This window comes from Hemicordylus capensis, chromosome 1 (assembly GCF_027244095.1).
Source record: "Hemicordylus capensis ecotype Gifberg chromosome 1, rHemCap1.1.pri, whole genome shotgun sequence".
Lineage (NCBI taxonomy): Eukaryota > Metazoa > Chordata > Lepidosauria > Squamata > Cordylidae > Hemicordylus > Hemicordylus capensis.
The window spans coordinates 443,031,968-443,047,974 of record NC_069657.1 but is presented as its reverse complement, the minus strand read 5'-3'; the positions used below and the strand labels follow the sequence as shown (position 1 = coordinate 443,047,974).

Here is a 16,007-nt window from a genome sequence, read left to right as displayed (position 1 = left end):
TAACACAGGAGAAATAGGCAATTTGTACCCCACCTCCCCTGTGTGGATGGTAACTGAAAAACATTTTGAGCCACAGAGAGGTGTCAGGCCCGCAGTCGCTTCTACCTACCTAGGCATCTTACCTCCTCATTGACTGAGGAGCTGTCAACATGAGCCCTTGTGACCTACTTCTGATTGGTGGAAGGTGATCACTGCCCTTCCGGGTGTTTTGTCCCTTTTAAAATAGTGTGTGTGTTGCCTTTGTTAAATGTCAGGTATTTTCCATTTACTTGCTGGCCCATCATTCATCAAGATATGTGAGTGCTTTACTTGTAGGCTTTTGAATGTGTTAGGAGTTAGAGATTACTTTTGCTTTATTTTCCCAATGCCTGCCTGTTCCCCTTCTCCACCTTGGTTCCTGTAGATTAATAAAGTAAATGTTAAGAGAGAGAAATCTTGTTTCATATGTGTGTTGCTCAGACTCTGGAGTTGCGGCTCCCCACAAGTTGACCGCTTGCTTGAACTACTTAAAAGGAAATTTACTTACCTGAAGGGATGAACTAAGCCTGGCTCCTGCTCTTATTGAGACAGAGGGGATCCTCCAAAGGTTGGTTCATACCCAAACTTGAGAGTTCCCTCTGGAAGCAGAAACTGGTCACAGTGGCTATCGGACACTGTACTGGAGCAGGGTGAGTGATTAAAGCTACCCAAATTTCAGTGGAGTTCCTTTACAGCCAGCTACATTCATTTCTGAGGATAAGATAATCCGTTAATACTGATAGTATTATTTATTTTGGCATACAATTTCATTTGACCCATTGTCTATTAAACTTTTAAATGTGGTCAATTCATAATCTTGTAGTTCAACTTCTAATTATAATATAAAGTTGTCAAGGGAGATAGCCCAAGGCTTAAATTTTATTTAAATTTAAGCCAATTTAAATTTTCCTTTGTACATACATTTCTCTTTATAATTGACAATTCATGAATATCCATGTCATCTTGTGCTAACACAATAGCATTATTTCAAATTCCAAGAAAAAAGTAGAACCAGCAAAACCAATGGGTAACAATGCTTTATATTTGGGTGGGGGGGGACTTTATTTAGACCCACTGATAAAGGTCTAAATAGGCTCTTTTCAGAAATCCTAGTGGGTTTATAATACAGATTTCAACAGCATATCTTGTCATTAATTTATAATTCCTGTTGGTATTGCAAGGGTAATATTTAATAGTAAAAACAAAACTGGTGGCAAAACATTCATCTTTATAGTTGACATTCTGTCCATCCATGATAGCTGCATTTGTGATGATTTGATTAATTCCTTCTTAATCTTCTGCATTAATTTATGGTCCAGTTGGGCTAGATTATCAGAATCCTGCATGATCCACATTCCTACATATTTTTTATTTATTTTATTTATTTATTTTTACATTTTTATACCGCCTTTCGTTAAAAGAAAACCCCAAGGCGGTTTACAAAAATTAAAACATACAATAAAAGCAGTAAAAACATCAAGCTAAAAACATACATAAAAACAAGACAGCAGATAAAAAACACACAAGAACAGCAGTAAAAAATGATTATGTAAAAGCCTGGGTAAGAAGCCAAGTCTTTAAAAGCTTTCTAAAAGCTGTGATGGAGTCCGAGGAACGAATGGCCACTGGGAGAGCATTCCAGAGTCTAGGAGAAGCAACAGAGAAGGCCCTGTCCCGAGTACACGACAGCCGGGCCTCCCTCATTGTTGGCACCCAGAGCAGGGCCCCCTCATTTTATTGGTATTTCCTTCCAGGGAATTTGTAGCTGTGTTTATTTTATTTTTTTAACGGCTCTGGGTATATTAATAGCTAGCCATTCAGATTTATCAAAGATAATATTGTATCCGGAGATGGCTCGAAAATCCTTAGTAGTGTTCTCAACATATGGTGGAGGTTTTTCAGGGTCTGTTAAGAAAATCACTGCATCATCAGCATATAAACTGAATTTGAATTGTTTTCTAACCACATTCAGACCAGTGATGTTTACATTATTTCTGAATGTAATTGCCAGATATTTTATTGACAAGGCAAATAATAATGGTAATAAAGGGCAGCTCTGGTGTACTCCTCTATTACTTTGGTTGGGGGGGCTGAGATTACTCCATTCACAAATATTTTAGCTCTTGGTGCTTCATATATTCAGCTTATATCAATGTGTGAATTTCTCTCCAAAACTAAAAAGCAAATTTGCAGAAGATATACCCATTCTACTTGGTCATATGCTTTCTTTTTATCAAAAAATAGAACTGAAGAGTATTGTTTAGACACGTGGGTTTTATGAATAATGTTGATAATCTTGAGTATATTCATGGAGAGTTTCCGTATTGCTTAGGCTTTGTGAATGATAGCAGCTTCCTCAGCAGTAGCCCTGCTCTAGATGAGAAATGATAAAGAGGCCATTCCCTCTGACTTCATTCGTGAGAGTCACAGGCTGAGAACCCTTGTACTTGCGCCAGGAGGCTCATGCCCTTATATACCTGTGAAGGAGGGAGGGTAATGCAGACAGTACTCCCATCTTCTCTCTTAGCACCCTGTCACACTTATTATATGTGATGACAGAAGCCTCTTTTTCACTCATGTTTTTTTAAAAACGATCTTATTCAGGTTTTCAAAAAGAGAAAACTAAACCAAATTAACTATTGGACTTGAATGATATATTAAATTGGAAGTAAGTTTAACCTTAAGCAGAGGGAAAATACTATGTTTTTTGCTTTGCGGGTAACTTGTAATCCCAGTTTTAGCACATTTTTGTCTGAAGGTTTCTAACTATTCCTATATGTTTAATGGCCATTGTTGTTTTGAGTAACTAAAGATAGGAATTGCACAAGAGAATAGAGGTGGAGTGTTTATGGCAAACAAAGTAATGACAGTTCCCATGCTATTTGTAGCATTTGCTAGCCATGCAACATCCCCTTCGTTATGCAGATAAATGCCCCAAAACTTAACATGGGCCAGAGTGTAAATTTCCTCCAGTGGGGCAATCCAAATTGTTTTCAGGGTCATTTTGTACCCTCATTACTACTTCTGCTCGCAGGAAAGAAAGTGTTAATAACTCATTTTCCTTTGGTAGTTTCATGCACTTATATGCTGGTGAGCAAAGTCTTACATGAGCAAAGCAGCAGAGCCTCTAACTCTTTTCTCTCCCTTCAAAAAAGTTGCACCTGGGATAATAAGTTAGCCCCAAACATTCAATGAATGCTTTATAATTTAAAACTGTATGCATTTTTAGTTGGGGAAACTGGTCACCAGCATTAATCAGTCTCTTTTAAATGTTTCCACCCCCACCCCCACCAGGAGACGTTGCAACAGTTGATTATGATGCCTTTGCCAAATGTTTTAATAATTGGCAAAAACCCCTTTTCTGGTAAGTCTCTTATTCCATTTAAAAAAATTATACTATATATTTTTTTGATGTTCTACCAGGATTTAATTTGAACAAGGTTAATTCGAACTATATTATTTTTTTGATGTTCTACCAGGATTTAATTAGAACAAGGTGTAACCATGCAGTAAAAGACTAGATAAAATAATAGGCATGTAACATTTTCTAGAATAATTAATTTCATTGCTGTTCTAGGTTTTTGTTGTTGCATTTAATAGACTTTTAGTCTCTTACTCTATACTTTTAATCATTTGTGTGTTGTTTTACACTCTCTTTGACATACACAAAATAAAGGTTGCAAAAAAGGAAGAATATGCAAGGATGAGCTTATTTCCTAAATATTTAGCCTTGACTGAATTGGGAAAATAATTTTAGGAATAAGTGTTTGTAATGGAGAATGATAAATTGTTGAATACCCCAATGTTTTGTGTTTTATGTCAGGGGTTCACAAATTTCGTCTGGGGTTAGTAACCAGTCATTCGTTAAAATTGACACTTCCCCCATCTCCTTCTTGCTCAACCCTACCCTTGCCTTTTGTGAGCCTCGTGGTCTCCATAGATGTAGGACAGTTGTAGCCACATGTGCAAACACATTCAGCCCCCAGGATGGAGAGCTAACCTTGGACAGGTAGCCAGCAGACAAGATGCTGATATCAAACTGGTTAAATGCCAGAATTAGTCTGAAGGCCTGTAATCTTATGGCAGAGGAAAGACCTGATGATCTGCTTCAATGGCAAGTTGCTCAGACTGAAACATCAGTTCTGGGAGCTTTATATCAGTCAGGCATTAAATTAACTCTTTGGTTTCTCCTGACTTCCCAAGTCAGGACGATTATGGGCTGTGTTGTTTCTCAGCTAGAAATGTCTGTAATTCTCTCCTCTGACCAACAGTTCTAGTGGCACAGGGAGCCAGTCTTTGCTCCACCTGATAGCACTTGGTTTTCAGTTATGTACTAAATAACAGCCGTGGCAGGCTTGGCAGCCAAGTGCCTTCCATCCTGTTTCAGGAGCTGTGCAAGAGCACTTCCAAATACACACTGTCTGAGGAGGGGGGGAAATCAGAGGAACATATCCTTCCTTTACTTATGGACTGGGTTGGAGGAAGTAGCTGATTTCAAAGATTGCCAGAATTAAATGTATAGCCACCACTAATGACCTGGTGACCATATTTGTAGGCCCCTACTCATCTGGAAAGTTGGATATCTTGGCAGTTATATTTCTTGATTGCCCTGTGAAGTTTCTTAAATCCATTGCTCTCTCAGGAGCTGGATTCTGAGTAAGATGGGGTGGTGGGCTCATTCTTGTTTTCCAAGTATACTTGACTACATAGCAGCTATAAGTGAAGCTACTAATAGGCATTAGTTTGTTTACCAAGAAACTGATTTTTAAAAGCAAAGTGAAATAAAGTGCTTAGGAGCTTGAATTGCAAGTTAGTATTTTGTTCATCGGCAGCAAAGTCCATAGGGTCATGTGTTTCAAAACAACAGAGAAGGAGGCACTTCACCCTACAGCCTTGGGAAAGGAAGTCTGGGTGGAACAAGACCACATGCAATGTACTGCTTTGGCGTGAAGAGGGAGCAGGACTGTTCACAGCTCCTTGCACAGCAAGTGGTCTGTCGTAGTAGCAGCCACATGTCCCTTAAATTCAGCACAACCTAGTGCCAGAAAAGGGAGTATATAGATGTAAGTGTATAAACAGTATGTTGCGTTTTAAAATATTTTCAGAACAAGGTACCGATGAAGTAAAAAAGCTGCTTCTACTCCTGCTCGGCTGTGCAGTTCAGGTAAGTCTGTTGTCTTACACAGTGTTTCATGATATTTACTTTATTTGTTCCTTGAAACAAATAATAATAAAAAATTAAAAATAACTAACAACAACAACAACAACAACAATAATAATAAACGGCTGGCAAGGGTCAGATTGGGATTTCCTGATCCAACACTTACAACCCCTTGGAATGCAAAGTGAGCCCCCGTTTCAGCTATCTGATGGTTGTGGTGGTAGTTGTCACTCCTGCTTCTTGTCTTCGTCATGTCCTGCCCCTCTGCCTGTCAGAAGGCAGAGGGCAGAAAAACTGGAGCAGCAGGAAATGTGCTTGTCTCCCTGCTACTCCAGCTTCCATACTCTCTGCCTTTTGAATAGGCAGAGGAGCAGATGTGGATGAGGGAAGAAAGGGACAATGGCCATGGCTTGCACAACACAATTAAAAATGTGGTGGTGGTGGGCACTGGAATTGGACAATTTACCATCTCCTGCAATCTGCTGCCAGAGGCAACAGCCTCACCATGCCTTGTTAGCGGGCAGGCCCTGACTAGCTTGAAGTATTCATAATTACAGTTTGTAACAGATTAAAGTCTTTGTCTCAGAACTAGCTCACATGAGAGAAAGAAAATGCTGAGTCATCCCTGCTGAACTGCCTGGGTGGGCTTCTCATAAAACATTTCTATATTTCCAGTAGATTTTAAATGCTGCCACCAAGCACCCTAAAGCTTGCAGAGAACCGGACCAGTGGATTGTGTGCTTTAATCCTAGGTGCCTCTGTAACTGGGTATTGGGCAAATACAAAAAAAACTTCCACGTGTATGCCTACACTGGATGAGAAAAACTGATAGCTGCTGAGTGCTTGAGGACGCTTTTTTCACCAGAGAAATCCCCCTTTCTGCCCTTCCCTTTTCCTGAGTTAAAAACCAACTCTGAGAGGCTTGTAAAAAGAAAAGAAAAGAACAAAAAAACCCAGTTTTATTCAGTTACTACAGACTGCTTCCATCTGAGGCTTTTAGTTTTAGATACATTTAAAAATACTTAGTAGGTTACAAAAATAGGTTGTCTTAGGCTTAGGGAGCGCATTCCAAAGCCTTGGGGCAGCAACGGAGAAGGCCCGTCCCTGAGTAGCCACTAGACGAGCTCTAAACTTAGATGTTTACAGAGTATTTTGCAATGCCGTAGGTGGGTTGGGCATAGGCTAGTGTTTCTTATTTTAATTACGTTGCAGGTAAACAATACTAGAACAGTATCAGGGATATACAAAGCACAAACACATGAAATGCAAGTTTCTAACGCAAAGTCTGACTAAACGAATGTTCCTCTAAATTAATCTTCCCAGAGCCAAAGCCCAGGCTTCCTTTTCTTTAACTCACCAAACTCCTGCTGAGAATCAAGCCCCTGCAGTTATATCTTCCTAGATCTGCAGTCATTCTGTTGCAGCAAACTCAATTGCCACATGTCCTCTTGCTCTTCCAGCACTGAACGTCATTTCTTGTTCCTAGAATTCCTGGCAACAGGTCTCTTGGTCCCACTGCCCCACCCCTTTGGACTAATTGGGCGATCTCTGTAGGTCACTAGCCTGTCAGTCAAGTCAAGGGTTCACTTCCTGTTAACTCTTTAGAGGGAGGGGAGGCTGGTCACTACACAGTTGTATACAAAGTTAAACTTAACACTTGTGATGGTGACTTTTTCTTAGGATTTTTCTCCCTTGCATATGTTATCTATGGTCTCAGTGAGCATTTCTCGTCTGACAGACTGCCTTCAGCAGGCTTAAAGATTCTAAATACACGCCCTCACCAAGTCCAGTGGTGATCACCTTGAAGGAATATGCAGACGGGATGAGTTTGGGCTTGCATTTTTCATTTATAAAAATGAAAATCCAATTTGTTATCTTGTACTGGAGTAGAAACATTTACATTGGACCTACAGCTGTCTGTCTCAGTTTAGCAGAGCATAGGATTGGATTGTAAATGATCTGGCTGTTTGTCAGTATCTTAATCTGCAGATGAAAATTCTACAGCATGCTCCATAAAGTCTTTTGATAGTTTGAAAGTAATTTTTTGTTTAAGTTGGGTAACACTCTCGCTAACAATGCGTGCTCATTTCAAGGGACTAGGGGAGCATTCATGCAGCTCCTACAGTCCCCCTGTGCACATGCTGTTGTGCCACAGCCATTATACTTTTGAGGATTACTCTCTCACAAGGACTGAGAAAGGTTGGAAACATGTTGCTGACCCTCAACAATGTGTTTCTGATCTTTCAGAACCCTTCAGGAGTGCGAGGAGCACTCAGAAGTCTAATGGCTAAGGCACAATGGTGTGTGCACGCAGGTGGAAATGGGGAGTCCTACCCCCACAATGCCTTAAAGTGCTCATATTTCATAAGTCAGGAAAACAGCCATTGTCAGTAATCTTATCTACACATCTGACAGGTTGTCTTTTACTTTGTGTCATGGTATTGAGTTACTTGTTTCTGTAAAAAGATGTTTTTTATATATCCTTGGCTGAGAAAATCTGAGGTTATTTGCATTGTTCAGTTGAACCAACCTTTGAGTAATTTTTGGTTAATATGCATGTTTTAGTGTCAGAAGAAAGAAGAATTCATCGAAAGAATCCAGAGTTTAGACTTTGATACAAGAGCAGCTGTTGCTGCCCATATACAAGAGGTATTATCTTGTTTACTACTATACAAATCTTCTTTAGCCAAATGATTTTGGAGGCAAGCAAACATCTTGAGCATTTTTTATTTTTAAAAGAATGTGAATATATGCAGAGGATTTTATAGACAGGACACTATATGGAACGCATTGTGATTTGGATAGTTCAGTGTTCTGGTTATTCTTTTGTAAACTGTACATTTTCTAGGAACCCCAGAAAGCATTAAGACTAGTATATTCTTCAACATAGCTATTAATGTATTATCGACATAGCCATTATCTTCTTCAATGAGATGCATGGGCTTCAGGGTTCACTCAGTGACTGAGAGCCACCAATGCTGGATTACATGATGATAAACTATTTACAGGTTTGTAGTTGTCCAAAGAAAGAGCAAAACTAATAGACCTTAAAATCAAGGGGAAAGTAGATTCACCTGGGTACATGGTAATCTGTTATGCAGGCTGAGTAAACAAAGGCAGCGGGAAGAAAGACCAAAAACATGCCATAAGAATTCTCTCACAGCAGTTGTGATATATAGATAAGTCAAGATACTGTCATTTCTTAGGAAATGTTTCCCAGAAGCATATGCTTTTGTTGAAAGTTGTGCACCATAAATTGTGAAAATCAATTCTTTTAACACCTACATTACTTCTCAAATGTATTTAGTGTGAAAGAAGTGCATGAAATAAAATAAAATATAATGCTGATCTATGCTAAATTCATAGTACAGGAAAACCTCGGTATTTGCGGGGGTTCAGTTCCCCGATATTGCCGTGGATAAGGAAAACGCGAATACCAGATCATTGAAGGCAATATAAGCGCAGGAGTTAGGTTCCTGGAGGCTGGGAAAACATGGTTAAAACAGGAGGAAAACATGAAATAAATTGCCCTACCATGGTCTGCGGGCCTTCTTTACCCCAGCAATGTCCCCCCAAAGCACTCAAGTCACTGTTTTCCATGAAAAATCATACTTTTTGGATCTGTGGGGTTTTTTTTACAAAATGAGCCACAAAATGGCTCCAATGCACAAAATGGTGGCTGGAAATGGCCTCTGTGATCACTTCTGACTGCCTCCAATCTGTGGATACACAGCTCTAACCCTTCTTTGGCCTGTTATTTCTCATGTGTACCAAGGTCAGATGCCAATTACCTGACCGCGGATACGCGAAACTGCGGATTCCAGATCCGTGAGTAATGAGGTCCTCCTCTGTATAGAAACATTTAGTGACTTCATGAGAAAGGATGTTAAGCTTAAAATCTTACACATGTCACTTAAGGGTAAATACAATTAAATTCAGTATAACTTGGTTCTGGGTAAGTGAGCTGCAAATATTCTGTTTTTGGCAACTGAAGTGTGTATCTGGAATTTTTTTTTTGTACTCACAAGTACTTTTTGAAAGTACTAGTGTAATGTACAGCCGGGGTTGGCTACCCTGAGGAACTGGAATAATGGCATTTTTTCCTAATCTATACTTCTCCTGTTTTTCCTGGTGATCATTGGGCTATTTGCTTACTGGGACACCCATCCTCCTGGCTGCATAGAGAATCCTCCTCCAGACTCATTTGGGAGAAAGGATTCCAGTTATTCAGACTATACAGTGAAAGAACACCCCCCCACACACACACAAGTTCTTCAACGTAACTAGGCAGCAACAGTAATTGAGAAGGAAGAGTGAGAGTACAGGACACGGACTCCCTGAGAGATCCTTTGTCTAATTCTATCCCTAAATTTTTTTTTAAAAAAAGGAGAGTCACTAATAAAAAGCAGACCAGACTGCTCTATGGCCACTAAGAAGAACAAACTTTACAAGTAAGGCAAAATAATTTTTTCTTCCACTGGTGGTCATAGGGTAGTCTGTTTACTGGGATGTAAAAGAGCAATTCCATTCCTGTTTGGGATATGCTCTTTTGTGTTAGGAGAAGGTGAGATGCGAAGAATGAAAACATTCCAGGACTACAGAGACATGTGATCTGATGACAGTTATTTACTCTGTTCTGTAAGCACAGGGCAACTTGCAGTATTTGGAAAAAATGCACTTTAAAAGTTATATTAAAACAGTACTGAAGAGGCATTTGCTCATCTTTTGCCACCTAGAGAGCAACCTCCAGATGGGTTTGAGGCTTATCTGTAACAGTAATGTGTTTGAAAGGAGATGGAAAGGGTTGCTTTGGAAATGATTGAGTCAAAACTGTCTTATTTTTCTGTGCATATGGGTTTGAATGACTATTCCCTGTGTTCATCTTGCTGATATATCTATTTTTTGTTAATTTGTTACTGTGGTGTTTTGCTTTATTGCCTATCCTTTTGACTGGTTTTGGCTTGTTCTTAACTTTTTGGTAATTTGATAGCCCCTTGGAGGTCTCTGAAAAACAGTATATAAAATTTTTAATTAAAAACCCTAAGAACTAGATAAAGAATGGGGAGTGGTGGATTCAGTGATTTGCATGGGAGATAAAAGGGTAAGGTTGGGGAAAGCGTGGTCAACATTCCTGGATAGGATTTGCAGTAATACCTATTCTGAACTTTAAAAGCCACAGTCTGCTATGGAAAGAAAGGGGGAAGTAGCTGATAGAATAGTAGAAAGGTATATGTCTAACTGGGCAATCCTGTACTCCAGTTATTTCAGCTTAAGCAGGATGCTGGCCTAACATTGACTGGATCTTGTTCTAGTCAAACCCAAGAGGGAAGGAGAAAAAAGCTAAAAGAACAACCTACCAAACAGAGAGATGCAACCCCATTCACTTCCCCAGTGTCCATGACAACATCTCCAGTAACCCCTCCAGGACAATCCTAACTGAGCAAAGAGGCAACTTTTTAAAGTGGTGGTTCTCTTTTTTGGCAGGGGGAAACCAACTGGCCCCATCCAGCCCCAGCACAGCATCCCTCCAGTGGCTGTTGCTGCTGTCAATCTTACGTTTCTTTTTAACATAAAAAGAAACATGAGCACTTTGGGGACAAGGATCCATCTTTATTTATTTTTATTTCTCTGTGTAAACTGCTTTGGGAACTTTAGTTGAAAGGTGATGTATAAATAATGTCATCATAGAAAGGTAAAGTTGTGCCTATGAGTTGGTGTTGACTGCTGGCGACCACAGAGCCCTGTGGTTATCTTTGGTAGAATACGGGAGGGGTTTACCATTGCCATCTCCCATGCAGTATAAGAACATAAGAACAGCCCTGCTGGATCAGGCCCATGCCCATCTAGTTCAGCATCCTGTTTCGCACAGTGGCCCACCAGATGCCGCTGGAAGCCACAGGCAGGAGTTGAGAGCATGCCCTTTCTCCTGCTGTTACTCCCCTGGAACTGGTACTCAGAGGCATCATGCCTTGGAGGCTGGAGGTGGCCCACAGCTCTCTGACTAGTAGCTGTAGTATGAGATGCTGCTGCCTGATATAGTTGTTTCCCATAGTCTGGGTCAGAAACATACCAGCGCGGATTTGAACCGGCAACCTCTGACTTGCTAGTCAAGTCATTTCCCCGCTGCCCCATTAGCTGGCTTGTTGTCGTTGTAGTATGCACCAATTGCAAGACAGCATGGTGACAATATCATCACATAGAATATGTGACAATATTGTCACATAGTGACAATATGCATAGAAGGAGCCAATCTATGCACAGTGATGGGGAGACTCCTTCATGATGTCAACACTCAGCTTTCCTGATTAAGGGTACCACAATGTCTTTTACTGCCTGATAGGCAGCAAAAGGCTGGAAACAGAGAGCTGCAAAGGCCCGGCCCAGCATTCAAAAGTTATTTGAATGCACTTATACCACTTACATTGCTAAAACACACACACACACACACACACACACCCCTAAAGGCCTTTGGAGCCCCCCCCCCAGCTCCAAGTTAAGCATCATCCCCCTGTTCTCATACCACATATTTCTTTCCCCACTCCCACCTCTGTCTCTAAAGCACCCGGAACAGGTCATAATCACACTCAGTTGCCCAGCGCATTGCAGGCCAGCAGTGACCATACCACCCAGGACAGACTAAAGTGGATTTGTGGGCCCCCAGGAGGTGTGGAAGCCCTGGACTTCGGCCCCTTAAGTCTAGGGGTAAGAGCGCCACTGCACACGTGCGTGCTCACATACACATCCATTAATGCTTAGCTGAGCTGCTCTGTGACTAGAAAGCCCTGTCCCTTTGTAACCCAGCCGGTGAAGTTCCCAACCAGTATTAGAGAAGGGGTTGGTGGTAGAGGAAGTGTCAAATAAGAAAGGATCAAATAAGATCTGGTGAAAGGGAAACATAAGAACTTAAATATGGAGTAAGGATTCCACTTAAAGTGCATTTCACCTGCTTTAAATAAAACCCAATACCCCACTAATTAGATCAGATGAGATTAACATATATTTTTTATCTTATATTTAAATAGCAGTTTCACTTCACTTTAATTTTATTCTCTGTAGGTAACTCATAATCAGGAAAACGTTTTTGATCTCCAGTGGATGGATGACAATGCTCTGTCACAAGAATATATTGAGCCTCTACTAAAAAATATGGCATTGCATTTAAAAAGGCTTATAGATGAACGAGATGAGCATTCTGAGGTATGTGTCTCTTACCAGCTTTTCCAGCTCTGCTGTTTGGTTTAAGACATTAAATAAATGTGGTGTTTACAAATATAAATATGTGTGTGTAGATATAGATATACACAGAAATGGGGAACTTGAACGTTGAAGGATTTGTACAGCTTGGTAGGATTTGCAGCCTATGGTGTTTTGTTTTGTTTTTTAAAGCTCCATTTATCTGTATTCTTCTGTTTGTTTTTTAAAATATCTTTTCCACTATCATTGAGAACAGCTAGTAGCCAAAAGCATCAATATTATTGGAAATGGAAAATTGCTGCTATTAAAGTACAGGAGTATATCGTCAATTTTTTAATCATTCAGTTCAGAGCACCAGGAAATGATGGTTTTGAACTTGGTCTTGAGATATGTACATGTAGGTTCAAACTCATGTGCACTATGAACTGACAGACAAGAACTTCACAAAATTAAAAGTAAAGGTACAGTGTACCGTCAAATGGATTTCATCTCCTGGCATCCACAGAGTCCTGTGGTGGTTTTTGGTAGAATACAGAAGAGGTTTATGATTGCCTCCACCTGCGCAGTATGAGATGATGCTTTTCAGCATCTTCCTAGATTGCTGCTGCCCGATATAGTAGCAGTGGAGATTCGAACCGGCAACCTTCTGCTTGCTAGTCAAGCATCTCCCCGCTTCGCCACTTAAGGTGACCATGAAATAATCAAAGCTATAGAAAATCAAATTGTATTATCATTAATATTTCTGTAGCATTGAGAGTAATTAGATTATTTGTAGCTATTGCATCTTTCTGAAACACCCCTGAGGTTTGGGGGAAGATCAGTTTTTTCCTGTTCTGTATTCCAACCTTTAAATGTTTTAAATACAGTTATCTCCCTCCTCCATATCTATTTTTGTTGCTCTTTCTCTCCTGTGCCGCCTCCTTGTTCCTTGAATGCTAAACTTACTGGCAGACACACTGTACAATGTTCCATGTGTGTTTTCACAGAGTTTATGCAAGAGCATAATTGTGCAAATGCAGTTGCGTGATGGACAGCTATTGGAAATAATGACCATTCATTGTGCATCTGCATTTGAACATTTTTTTTGTTTGCGCAACAGCCACATGTTTTGTTAAAACACACTCAGAACATTATACCACTCTCTTTTACTCTTGTGTGTGTGACTTTTCTTTCACTGCTTCCTATATGTGGAATTCTTTCCCCTTGTCAAACTTCTGGTTATTGTCTCTGTCTTGTTTTTGTGTGTGTGTTTCTTTCTTTCTTTTTGAAATTTTGTTATTTTCAATAAATACAGCGCATGTATAAAAATTGTTCAGCAATGGAAATGAACAAATAATAAAAACTCGAATATAAGCCAGAAATAAAGAGTCATTTGAGGTTATACACAAGTCCAATATTAAGAAGAGATTGTCAGTTGCTGAGCATGCAGGCACAACTTGATAGGAGACAATTGAAAACCAAATTCAAGAAAGATCAGCTTTCCAAAATCTGTTTTGAGTGGATGGATGGTTACAAACTGACCATCCCTTACTGACATATTCAATAAATGGAAACCATATTTCCAAAAACTTGTCTTGTTTTGTTACTCCTCTAGCTAACCTGATTTGATGGGTTAGCTTTCCGGATAATGCGATCTTCCATACCCTACTGAACCATTTTTGAATGCATAGACCCTTTGAGGATTTCCCGTGTTTAACTACCTCTATCTTGGCTACTGCTAGCAGCAGAGTTATTAGATCTCTTTGTCTTGTTTTAAGAAATTATTAAACATACATTTTCTCTCCTGTTGACTTCATGATATTCTACCCCCACCCCGATTATTTTTCTGCTATCTTTAATCTATATTCCCCTTAGCTTTCCCTCCATTCTAACTCTTGTATCAAGTTTTAATGTAAGTTAAGCCTGCTGGCATCATCTCTGTATAGCAGGTAGTGCGGTATAGATACTTCAGAAGCATTAAATGAGGAAGAGAGAGGTGAATATTTTCTCGGAAGAGTGACTGTTGGGAGAAATGGCAATCGCTAAGGTGACGGAAAGAGAATTAGCCTTAGGTCAGGATCAGGACATTTGAGTGATACTCTAAGTGTGTACTCTTAGAGAAGACTACCAGCTTGAACCCAAAAGCTATTAAAAAGAGTTGCTTTAACAGTATCTTCCAAGAAGCATTCAGCATGCAGAAGTGTATGGCGTTAAGGTAGAAGCTGCAAGGTAGGAAGATGCAAGATTCTATCTTCAGGTCCAAACTACATGTTACGCAGGAGAGCTGATATAGGATCTCCCAAAATGTTTGCCTTTACTTTAATGCCACTGTGCCACACTCTGAACTTAATCAGGGCTGTAGTGCTGGGGTAGGAGTTCCTTACCACAACAGCTCTGGTGGTACAGTGCCCCAAAGCATACTGTGTTCACTGGCGCTCTTTGGACCGGACTTCCTGGTTCGAGGTCTGGCCTTCTGCCATGAGGGGGTGGGTGGGCTCTAAATGTCCCGGGAGGCCTTGTGCTATGCCACCACCAGGTGGACGAGTGTGCAACTCACAAGACCCGAGCAGCGTGGCGGGACTCCTAACAGCCCAATATTTCATGTGCGCAATGGGGGGTGAAACTGAGTGCAGACCACAGCAGTCCGCCTGCCTCCACGCAGGGTCTGGCCGAATTTCTCCCGGCTTCCCCGCCCATGCAGTGCTCGTACCTGCAAGAGGGAGCGGAGGCTACTGCAAGTGCGGGCTGAGTGCAGGCCACCTGCCTGTCTCCATGGTGGCTGGCCGAATCTCTCCCTGCTTTCCCACCCATACAGCATGCCTGCGAGAGCAAGAGGGAGTTGAGACTCCCGTGAGGCGATGAAGGACAGAGAGCGAAAAAATCCCTCCTCTGCAAAGCAAAACTTTACAATTGCTGTGCCCCAAGGAAGCTTCCTCTTCCCCTTAGTGCAGCTGAGATTGCTGGGTCGCTGCTGAGCTCTGTCCTACTCGAGCTTGGGGGAGGGGGGCCTTTCTATCTGCCTTCTATCACTGGAGGCCGTGCCAGGAGGTAGAAGTGGGTAGGGGACACCATGCAAGACAAGGAAAAGTAAGTCACTTTTTCCCCCACTCGATAAAATGTCTGTTAATATTTTGGGTTTTTTTGCAAATTGTGGAGACAGAAAGCACTCGTAAGAGCTTGGATTGCAATGTGCAAACTCTCTCTCTGTCCTGCAGGCAAATGGGGAGGGGGAAGAGTTTCATGTGGTGTGGGTGTGGAGAATGGAACACCCTCGTGGAGATTGGGTCTGTCTGTGTATGTTTTATTTTATGCGTGAGTGTCTGCTCCATGCTTGCAAAAATCCCAAAAAAGCAAAATCAGGAGGGAAGATGGGTGGGGGGAATGCCTTCCTTCTAAGCATTCAGCTTTGCTGAGGGGAAGAATGCAAGAGAGACGAGGGAGCAGCTAAGGAGCTTCAACTTCTTGCCTGCTTTTCTGAATAGTGGGTCCTCTTTCCCACATCAGCTCCCAAGTTGTACTAAAAAACAACAAAAATCCCAAGGGGCCCCCTCCCCCATTTACCTTGTTTTTTGCATCTTTACATTCTTGCAAATTCAGTTGCTTAAATATTGGATCCTATTATTATTATTTTACACAGTCAGACAGGTGTTATTGA

General features: G+C 40.9%; 1 protein-coding gene across 9 annotated transcripts in view; it reads left to right on the top strand.

The window, feature by feature from the left end:
* Nucleotides 1-16,007, top strand: part of CCDC88A (coiled-coil domain containing 88A) — a 249,095-nt gene that overhangs the window by 74,354 nt on the left and 158,734 nt on the right. For all 9 annotated transcript variants that reach the window (XM_053246281.1, XM_053246272.1, XM_053246265.1 and 6 more), the window contains exons 4-7: nt 3,313-3,382; nt 5,124-5,182; nt 7,745-7,828; nt 12,236-12,376. In XM_053246281.1, the coding sequence (XP_053102256.1) occupies nt 3,313-3,382; nt 5,124-5,182; nt 7,745-7,828; nt 12,236-12,376 (354 nt within the window). The remainder of the gene's footprint in view (nt 1-3,312; nt 3,383-5,123; nt 5,183-7,744; nt 7,829-12,235; nt 12,377-16,007) is intronic.